At 43.7% G+C, this 10,933-nt stretch overlaps 1 protein-coding gene across 3 annotated transcripts in view; it reads right to left on the bottom strand.

Moving 5' to 3' along the window:
• Positions 1 to 5,109: 5,109 nt before the first annotated feature.
• GRIN2A (glutamate ionotropic receptor NMDA type subunit 2A) overlaps positions 5,110 to 10,933 on the bottom strand; it is a 418,206-nt gene continuing 412,382 nt past the window's right edge. For 2 of the 3 annotated variants that reach the window (XM_032144796.2, XM_032144797.2), the window contains one exon: positions 5,110 to 7,380. In XM_032144796.2, the coding sequence (XP_032000687.1) occupies positions 5,581 to 7,380 (1,800 nt within the window). In that variant the 3' untranslated portion in view covers positions 5,110 to 5,580. The remainder of the gene's footprint in view (positions 7,381 to 10,933) is intronic. The other variant, XM_032144798.2, reaches the window with a different exon arrangement.

Genomic DNA, 10,933 nt, shown 5'->3' with positions numbered 1-10,933 from the left:
CTATATTTCCTACTTATTTTGCATCCCTTCCCCCACAATCCCAAACTGGCTTCCAAAATAAAGTGGACATTCAGTGAAATCCTACTAGCTGGTCAATGTGCTTGGTTCTTCCTCAATGCATGGTACATAGAACTCAATTATTTCAATGGTCACGGCCAACCTTTTATCTATCTTCAGTTTGAGGTTTTAAACAATATCCCTGTTGATTTTTCCTAAGGAGACGGTCTTTGAAAAAAGTTTTCTAGGAACTTTAAGACAGGGATTGTGAGGGAGTTTAAAGGAAAACCAAATTTCAAAGAAGCATGGGTAGGTCTTTCTAGGGCAAGAGGCAAAAAAAGAAAAAAAAAAAAAAAAGCCAAGGCAGCTTTATGGGGATCTGTGGCTCTTATTCCAGAGGTATTCAGGAGTGTCCCCTTGAAAGAAACCTAGAAATAAGTCAGCCTGGTCAGAGAATCAAGCCAGAAATTGAACCATGTCTTGGATCTAATCCTCGCTCTGATACTCTCTAACTTGATGATCTTAAACAGGCGACTGCCCATTTGTAAACTTCATTTTTCTCATCTCTCCTCCCCTTCTCCTAACTTTTGGTGTGGTTCTACAAACTCTTTTTCTAAGACCCTTCTGGGCAGGCACTTCTAGCTAATACTATACTGAAAGTACTGCTGGGCACAGAAAGAGTGCAGGTGAGGAAAGACGATAAGGAATTTAAATAGGAAATCTATGCCCTTTGATGTGTTTAAGGAAATCACACACAAGTGCACATCGGCATTGTCTTCAGAAGCAAATGCAAGCAGAATATATTCTATACCCCCCATCCCAGAGTTTTGTTTTTTAAAGAAGGGGCCAAGAAGAACGCCAACACCCAAATTCTACTTAGGCTCTGTCATCCTCCCTACCACTGAGATTAAAAAAATATAGTGCCCTCTCTACAGAAATATCCTCCCATAAAAATAACCAGAATGGGTTTTCCATGTGTTAATACCATCATCACCATTTAATTTTTAACATAAACTTTACAATATGTACAATTTTATTTGGATAATACACTTACGTGTGAATTGTAGAAATCAAGCATGTATATTATATACATGTGTACACAAGCAGTTGTATTCACAGGATAAGTGCATTTGATCGTCTCTGATCTATATCAAGTGGCAAGCTGACCTCATCTGATACAATTAGATATGAACACAGTACAATGTATAGGGATTGAATGGGAAACAGTAACTGCATATTGGGAGAACTTTTCAAGTATAGACCCCACATCACTTTCAACGCTGTTCACCAAAAATAGATGGGGTACTTGGAAAGGTCTAATTTTGTCTCCAGTGAAAATAAACAGTACTTTTGGAAGGAAAATTGCCTTTACATAGAACCCTTCACTCATTAAATATCAACCAACACATTTAGCTTCCACCTACTCAAACTTCTTTTTGAGTCCAATCATGTCTACTATAGCCATGGTTAATACAAACAGGCTCCATTTCAGAAACAACGCATGTCCCCTTTTCAAGGATTCATGCACAACAGCTATGCACAAAGAAACAGTACAGGAATGTGCATGATGTTAACAAATATATCCAGCTCCTCTGTAAGGTATTTAGATTTCTCAAATTGGTGTTTATTTAGGTCTTAAACCGCAAGGGATTTCAGTACAAGATACTTATTTATATGACAACTGATTATTAAAGCTGCACTTTTTAGATTTAAAGGAGATAAATTTTTAATCACCATTTAATTAACATCAACTTTTTTTTCTTTTTCATTAGCAATTCTATTTGCAAATAATTCAGGGCATTTGTCATTTCCTGAGAAGGATGCAGAATATTAAATACACATCAGTGGTCGACATATCAAATAGATAAACAATGTGTGACTATATGACAGCCGTGGATCTTTTGACTAATTAACTGCCTTGGCTAGAGTCCCATTTAAGTGAAACTATTTCATTTGTAAACAAGGTGTAATTTTCTTTTTTTCTCCCCAGAAAATAAGCGTGAAATGATTTGACAGATTTTGCTGCAATGTGTGAATTTTAATGCTCTCACCAGAAAAGTTAAATACTAAGACTCTCTGGCACCCTGTGAATCAGGGAAGAGAAAATCAAGAGTAATCCATGGATGCCCAGTCATGGTGCTGGCTAAAATAACGCAGAGAGATTTGCAGAGGACATAACAGTAATGAGTGGTGAGATTATGAGATTATAATCCTGCAAGTCTCCCTGGTAGAAAGATAGACCTATAGGGACTTGCCAGCTCAGAGCATTGAAACCATAAGTGGCCTAAGAACCTGCAGCTATAAGGATGATGAAACCCATTTTCCAGAAGCACAAAGGTTTCTCAAGTACAGTTTATGATCTAGAAGACTCTCTTACCCAGAGTATTTTAAATTGGTTGCATGTACGTGCTATTACCCATGGACAGAGACCCAACCATTTGCATTCAAGTGTACCTATCTGAGGACCAGTTGGGTCCTTCTCAAGTGGGGAAAACCAATTAGAATTAAAAAAATATCATATGGATGCCAGCTCTGACTTAAGCCAGCTGAAACTCAGGCATTTGTGTTCAGAGATTTGGGCTCCTTGCCATCAACAAATCTAAGATCTCAGAGCTAGGATATGTTACAGGCATCTTCTGCGATGGATCTATAGTCTCAGGCTTCCTATTTAATTCTTGTTACTTCTCATACTGTGGGTTCCATTTACCACTGGACGTTACATTCCTGATATTCTTTTTGCAAACACTGAACTGACTTAGATGACCTTTGAATAACTCTTCATCTTTTCTTTAGAAATTGACCATCTGATCAGTAGTTGATTTTTTTTTTTTTTTTTTTTTTTTTGGGATCATCACATTGAAAAGTCAGTGAATTAGTAGAGAAGGGAAACCATAAACTTTGTGTAGCATAAAATTTCTGATTATTTATTTAAAAAACACTTTGGGTAGTGAAAAGAATATAGATTTTTTTCATAACATTACTGTTGATTCTTCCAAAGGCCACGTTTTCAGTTTCTTTATCCAGAGATGTATGCGGTTAATAGCAGAAATAATGCTGCTGTTAGGGGAAGGCTTTCTGACCGATGACGTCAGTCGAAGTATAACTCTCACTCTCCCTGGAGGTCTCTGTGGCATTTGGCAGCCCCCTGGGTTTAGAGGACACCAGAGGAAGACAGAAAGCCTCTTTGGCTTAACGACAAATCACTGTTCTGTATTCTGGAGAGGGTTTTTAATTCATTCATGTCAAAACATCCCAGACTCATGAGGAAATGGAGGTGATCCTTGCTGGGGTGGATAAAGGTCTGGAATGCACTGGAAGGGCAGAAGATAGAAAGGGCTAAAAGGCTACACAGTCATGGAAATTTAGATTTAGGATCAGAAGTTGGGGTGACTATTCCAGGCCCTTCGATCCAGGCTTCTCCATGGCTGGGTCTTGGGGCAGCAGAGGTACAGCATCCGGGAAATAAAATGTCATTTTCAAGCACATGCATCCCCAGCACCTAGTCAGCCCCTTCTTCCTTTCAAAAATGAAAGGAAGCTCCTCTCACCCACTGCCTCCCTCTGTCTCTCTATCACTGACCCTGAAATTTATTGCAACCACTTTTCATCATTATAGGAACACTGTAGGTCAGGTGTACTTTCCCAAAGACGGAGCTATTCCATGCATCCTTGAGCTTTAAGAGAATCATCCCTGACACTTGCCCACATGCAAGAAAATAATACTTACAAAACAGAACGCACACCATGAGGAGAAGAAATGGGATAATTTTTCAACCTGCCACTTTATCCCTTTCTTCAAGAATGTAAAGCAGAATGCAGGAGGAAACCAGGAAATGGCCAGGCGAGTCTACATTAGCTTAGCGTTTCCGTAATGGCCCGAAACAGACTGAGGTCTTCTGCAAACACTGATGGCTAGTTATCCCAAATACTTCAAAAATATTCATGTACATGAAATACACTAATTCACAGAGTAGAACTATATAAAAAGTTAATATTATTTGCTGGTTTTATGATATTTAATTTTTAAACTAGAAAATCCTGATCTGATAAAGTGTCATAACATAGCAACTATCTTGTCGGGGGCACTTTTTTTTGTGGCAGGCACTGTGCTAACAGGCTCCCCATGCATAAGTATTCCCCTCTCTGTCTCTAACTTTAAAAAAAATGGGTATCATTTCATGTCGTATGTGCACAGGTTTGAGTAGAACAAGAATGGGATAATGCAGGTGACTCAGAAATGAGAAATGCTTGGAGGAATTTTTCCTATATCTCTGTTGGTGCTATGAAGTGGTTTGCCACCAACAGAGAGAATAACTCAGAAGGGAGAAATCACTTGTCTCACTAAACTCTATCCACAGTTTGGAGGATACTCAGGGTAGATCCAAGAGTGCCTCATGTTTTGAAGCCTTTTGATTTGAGGAGGTTGGGGTGGAAGTGAGTGTCCAACAGAATTTCTGGATGTGAAGGAAGATGAACCTAAAACCATGCTAGCCTTCGGCAGACAGATGGCATTGTACTTCTTACAGATCACAGTACACATACGGCTGTTGGTGCATGTCACCACATTAACAACTCTGGGAAGAGCGATACACAGCTAATTGGACACCACCATGGCTGTTTGGAAACGGAACGAGTTATGGTTACTCTGGGAGGGAAGGGGTAACAGATACTATACAACCCTGAGTCATCACCAGAAGGGAGGAAATGCAAACTTACGTACATAGGCGTCTTCGGGATAAACTACAATGGCCACTGTGTCACAGACAGAAGATCCACACTTAGATCTCGGAGACATAAATGTGTTAGTTTATGCAGCTCTGAACAACACCATCGAAGCCGAGGGTGAGAGAAACACACATCAACATCCAAAGAGATTCCTGTAGCTCTCTCCACCTGAGGGTCCCTCAGGCCTTTGGCTCCAGATGTGTCTCGGAAATGAACCATAATGAAGGTAGCACAGTCATCATGAACACACTGATTTGCTATTCTTTGGGGGAGCCTGGAGTTCTTGGGGTGAGCCTGGGCTGTGATGGAAGGCATAACAAGAAAGCTGAAACTGTTACGAGCCAAACTTCCTAATCTCTTGCACATGTCAATCGCACTACAGTGCAGATGCATTCTTAACTGTTTTTATTTTGTCTGTGTCAGGTTTACATGCATACCATATTGCTTATTCTGTATTAGAGAAACCATTAGGCATTTCTGATGAGAAAATTACATGGTGGACTGACCTTAATGGAATTTGGAATATAGGAAATCATAACATCACCATTGGCATCCAATGCATCATTATTGCCAACATACCCAGTAGGCATGTCCCGGAGACTTGCCCTTATGTAGTTAGTTATTTTTGGTTAAGGACTCACCTATCTGGTGTCTGCCATGCTCAGCACACACCTCACAAGATTCCTTGAGTGGAAGATTATGGCATGAAGCCATGTGCAAAAGAGCCAACAACAACAAAAAAGTACCTCCCTACATCTTCTTCCTCTTAGCAGGGCACTATTGGACATCCAACATTTACCCTCCAGAACGCTGGCCATTACGTATATTTCCCTATAGATAAAACAGTAATGGAAGATTTTTAAACATCAGATTCCATACTAGGCATTTTCTTGTACACGCGTCTATTGCTGCAGGAATTTAAAACCCTGGGGGTAGAGTACATATTATTCTTATTTGCAGCATAAGGCATAACATGCTCCGAAATATACACATCATTGTGGCCCCGACTGTCCCTGGAACAGTACGATGCCGTTGACCTCAAGGACGACCGAAGATAGCTGTCATTCACCGCCTGGGATGGCAACGAGTGTTTGTAAGGGTCCGAGGGGCATCTCCCAATAACCAAGCGTTGGTCATCCCTGTGGGAGTGGAGGAAAGGGTTATCGGAGGTGTGGTCTGGCAAGAGAGACTTGCTCCTCTTGCTGTCCTCCAGACCTTGGGGGAAAAGGGAGCTTTTTTTCCCCGAGAGTTTGCTTGAGGGGACACTAAACAGGCTGCCGTAAAAATTTCCCTCCAGAAGCCGTTCCCTGTCCTTGAGGCTTATGCTCCGGGAGGGCCTGCTAAGGTCTAGCTCCCTAGGTTTGTCGACAATGTTATCGTAGGAATGCTGACGGCTAATCCTTAGCTTGTTCTTTTGTAATTGAAGGGCATTGTTCTGTGCCCAGTCCTGCTGGTAGACCTGCTCCCCGGTGGCTGGGTTACCTGTCTCCTGAAGCATCTGGTCTTCATCGATGTCATAGAGGTTCCCCATCCGCAGGCAGGCATCGCACTTGAAGGGGGACCTCATGGTGAAGTGGCCTGAATAGGTGGGCAGGTTGGAAAGGCAGCTTCTGCAGTGCGTGGAGTTCTGCCGGTATCGCTCGCTGGTCTCACTGTGCGGGGAACCCTTGTCTTTCAAGGTGAAGTGCTTGGAGTAAAGTTTATACTGCTCGTTGTTGGAATGCCCCTCTTCATTATGCAAGGGGTTCCGGTTCATTGGCAGCGTGGAGTCCCCCTTGCGGAAGTTTTCACTGGGATCCTGGTAGGGGTCTGGGAAGTCCACGTTCTCAGGCAGGGTCACGTTTTCAACAAACTGGGGCGGATCTAAGTGGAAACCAGGCTCCTTCTCACCATCAATAGTGTAGATCTTGTCTCTGGGGGAGCTTGATTTGGTTTTCAGGTAGGTGCGCTCGACCTCGCTACAGTCCTTGGGGTATTTGGAGGCCACTGACCTTTTAAAGTTGTCCTTGGTTTTGTGGTTCTTACTGTTGTCAGGTTCCCTGTGGCACGTGGCCCGATTTGACGTTTCTGAAATGTCAGAATGGGCCATCTCTTCTGGAAGATACCTAGGGCTCTTTAGGGAGTGGGTCCTATTCTCTGCTGTTCCCTCGTCCCTCTGGGAGACTGGATTCTGGGATAGTGAATCCTGGCGTATGGAATCCATGGATTTCTTCCAAAGCTGCCGGGGTCTAGAGTTCACTTTGGATTCTGTGCTCACGGCCACCTCCACCGTGTTAGGGTTGGACTCATTGAGAGTAAGAGGATGTTGTCCCTGGAATACATAGTTATTGAGGTTATCCTTGTGCCGGTTGGCCACAAACGTTTGGAGTTCATTCATGTTGTCTCCAAAAACGCTCTCTTTCCCCTGAAAGGACCTGTTGTCTGAGTACATCAAATTCCCCTTATCTGAAACCATGTCCATGATGAGGGAACCTCTTTGGATGAAGTCAGCAGCTCTTTTGGGTGAGTCCATTCTTGAGGAGTTCACGTTGGACACGTTGGAAATGTTTTTGGCTGACCGGAGGAGTTTTAACATGTTGCTCTGTGATCCCGTCAGATTGAAGTCTGGAGACTTCTTCTTTTCTTCAATGTGCACTCCATGAATGCAGCTGTAGATGCCCTATAGGGGAGTAACATAAAGCACTGTCAGCAGCAGCAGCAGTGAACGTGAAACCACTTTGCACTTGAACTTTACCTGCAAAGGTGAGATTTGTACTTCTTGCAGGAGCCCTGGAGAAACAGCAAAATTCATTCTGAATCCTGATAATGTCACTTACAGGTATGAGACAAGTTGCAAAGCATAGGGTTTATCTTATTGCTCTGGCTCAAGATTAGCTGACACCTTTGCAAAGAGTCACACATGGAGTTTGAGAAAAGGTATCAACCGATGCTCATACAACTGTCAATGCCTCAGTGTCTCCAAAGTGGCATATAAGAACAGATAACTGAGCCTCCCAGCACCCGGGTCACCAATCCAAGCTTTTATTATTTCCCAGCTTCATCTTTGAAAGTTTAGGCACCAGAAAGTTAACTATTGACAAACACAGCATGAAAGGATCATCCATTGTTAATTCTTTTCTGGAATTACCCCTACTGTTATGCGAAAGCTAACAATCAAAGAAAGAATGTGTCCTAAGTGGCCAATCAGAAAATCTCTTCTCCATGCACACATTGATTCATCTAAAGGAAGGCATGAAATTCATGTGAGACTCATCATACTCTTTGGTTGGGGGGATAGATATGGATGCTTGGATAGCAGGAGTTGCAGTCTTACCATCACGTGGGGGTGTGAGCCTATCAGTGAAGCCATTGTAGTGAAAAGTAGAGCCCAAGAGATAGAGAAAGACATGGTTTAAACCCCTGGAGCCACTCCCTTGAACTTTTTTACTGAATCCACTCAATCTACTCCTTGTATGTTTGTTTGTGTGTGAGTCTATTCAACGTAGTTAGAACTGGGTTTTAGTTACTAGTCACAGTGAAGAGTTCTGATGACACAGTGACACCGCCTTTAAATCCATCCAGGGAACTGAATGACTTAAGGGCTCCTGGGCAGCCGAAATGCAAGCACCCCCATCTATATGTCTCCTCATTTTCTACTCTTTCTTTCTTTAGAAAACAACTGTTTATGTTCACTTAAAAGTAGCTGTTTAACTGTTATCAAGGGAAGAGCCCTTGATATATACCACAATAACAGGCAAAAGGACGTCTGGAACATTTTGATCTGTGGCCTCTCCTGCTTCTCCCCACTCCTACCCCAGATTTCAGCAGCCGGCCGTACCTACAGGAAACAGTCAGATCAAGGCTGCAGGATTTGACCTGGTCTTCCCAAGGCTGACAGGGAGCCAAACTATGAAGGGGTTTGTAGGGCAGAATTGGCAGTGGCTGCTGACTTTGGCATAAACTACAGGAAAGTATGTGTGATTAACTGTGGACTCTGATAATGGTGGCTCCATCGGTTCCCCATGGTGGGGACGAGCTCACCCTGCAGGGATGCTCACAGAGCTGTGACAGCCTCAACTATTTGCACTGCTACATTTTTCTTGTAGTAGACAGTCTCTCCACTCCAGCCTTCAAGGAACCGTAAACACAAAAGCCTACAGTTGCAAGTTTGAGCTGCTTTTTCTCTGATCCTCTCCACCCCGGGCTTCATGGTTGGTGAAGGCCCCTTGAGGCCCAGGGCACTGGCATTACACCCTTTCCTGCCTTCCTGCAAAATTATCTGTGGTCTTCTATATATGATGTGTGGTTGGCTGTTCGTCCTGCCACAAAATAACATCTGCCCCTGCCCTCATTGCTTCCAGAGCTGCTGGAGCATCCAGACTGTGGATGTGGAAATCTTACAAAAAAGCCATGTATTTCACATATTACAGAGTTGCTTAACCTTTTATGTTAACCTATGTTTTTCTCACCTAACCTTGTAATATAACAATCTTATACTTTGGCCCAGAGGGATTCTCCCACTATGGTTGAAAATTAGTGCGATTCTATTTGTCAGGATCAGCCTAGGTCTGTGCCTCTTGTTCCTGTTAGTATCACGAAAACAGAAGTTTTTAAGATTTTTTTCCCCCTAAATTTGTACTTTGATTCCAACACACTCCCTTCTGCCACCTGGAGATTCTAAGAACTGCCCTCCACCCCTCCACCCTCACAGCAACATGCTCCCGACTGCCAAGATGTGCTGGCTGTCTTTCTATTTGGAGGAGGCCCACACAAGTGATCAGGGAGTTATGTTGCAGGAGATGGGAGGATGGCTGTTGATGTCTCTCTCTCATCCCTGGTCTTCCTGGGACACATGCAACATGGCTAAGGCAGTTCCCAGGTGTTCATCTGCCTGGTGAGGCCATGGAAAAAAGTCAAAGTGGTGGACCCAGTCTCTAGCCCAGGTTGGTTGTTTGTTTAGAGATGGGGTCTCACCCTGCTGCCCAGGCTAGAGTGGTGCAATCATGGCTCACTGCAATCTCAGACTCCTGGGCTCAAGCAATCCTCCTGCCTCAACGTCCTGAGCAGCTAGGGCTACAGGCGTGCGTCATCATGCCTGGCTAATTTTTTAAAATTATTTTTTGTAGAGATGGGGTCTTTCTATTGCCCACACTGGTTCACCCCAGGTTTTGACGATAGCATTCTCCAACTGAGTTGACCCATCTTCTAGAAGGGCTGTTGAGGAGAGGGAATGCATATTACAGAATAACAGGAAGAGCCAGAGGCCTGGAACCCACTAGATGTGAGTCCTGGCTCCATTATGGATTAGCTCTGTGACCTTGCATAAGCCACATCTATTTGAGCTTCAGTTTCTGCATCTGGAAAATGAGAATTATGCTCTCGTAAGGTGGGCACCAGGGCAAGGTAAAATAATGCAAACAAAGCCCCTAACACCATAGGTGGTCAGTACATGTGAGCTGGACAAGTGGCCTCGTCATCTCTGACCTTCCCTTCTTTCCCAAGAGCTTGAGCATGCAGTGCCCATACGGTTGAAGCTGCAGGAAATGCATGCCACGCTCTACTGCTTAAGATTTGCTCTCGGTAGCCACTTTGGCTTTCTGCTTAGACAGGCAGACCAAACCCTACCTTGGGAACCAAGTAAATCCCTGGGCTAGAGTTTCTTTCTTAGTTGCAACGGCTCTGTCTTTAGTTTCTCTTCTCTATTATTTATAGATCCCAGCTACATTTTATGGGTTGTGGAAATAAGATGCCCTCTTGGTCCCACCATGGGCTCAGAGTCAGAAAAAACCAACGTTGATGACTCAAGGTGTTGTTCCAGGCAGTTTTCTCTGCTCTCCTAAAGGGCGCCTGACCTCTCAGAATATTCTCCGTGGGGCATGGGTCTACCGTCCTCCTCAGTCCCTTGGAGCCTGGACCCCATCCCTAAAGCATCTGATTTCTGTTGGTCCCAATTGTGGGTTAGCATGAGGCTTTGTCTATTCTGTTCCAAGCTCCCCTCATCAGATCTTGCTGGAAAGACTGCCCATTTTCATTCCCTTCAATTTTGGCTTTGCTGTGTCTCTCATGCCTCACTGAGGCAGCTCTTTTTGCTGATGACAATGAATTCTTTTATTCTACATGGGAGGGAAGGCTTTCTGGAGAGACAACAAAAGTTAAGAGCATCCCACAGGGAGGAGGATGCATTTTGTAAGTCGTAAAAGCCAAGGGCCACCGCCCTGGGAGAAGCTTGGTTC

The sequence above is a fragment of the Hylobates moloch genome, unplaced genomic scaffold, assembly GCF_009828535.3.
Source record: "Hylobates moloch isolate HMO894 unplaced genomic scaffold, HMol_V3 SCAFFOLD_23, whole genome shotgun sequence".
NCBI lineage: Eukaryota > Metazoa > Chordata > Mammalia > Primates > Hylobatidae > Hylobates > Hylobates moloch.
The sequence above is the reverse complement of the archived record's forward strand: the minus strand, read 5'-3'. Positions and strand labels throughout refer to the sequence as shown.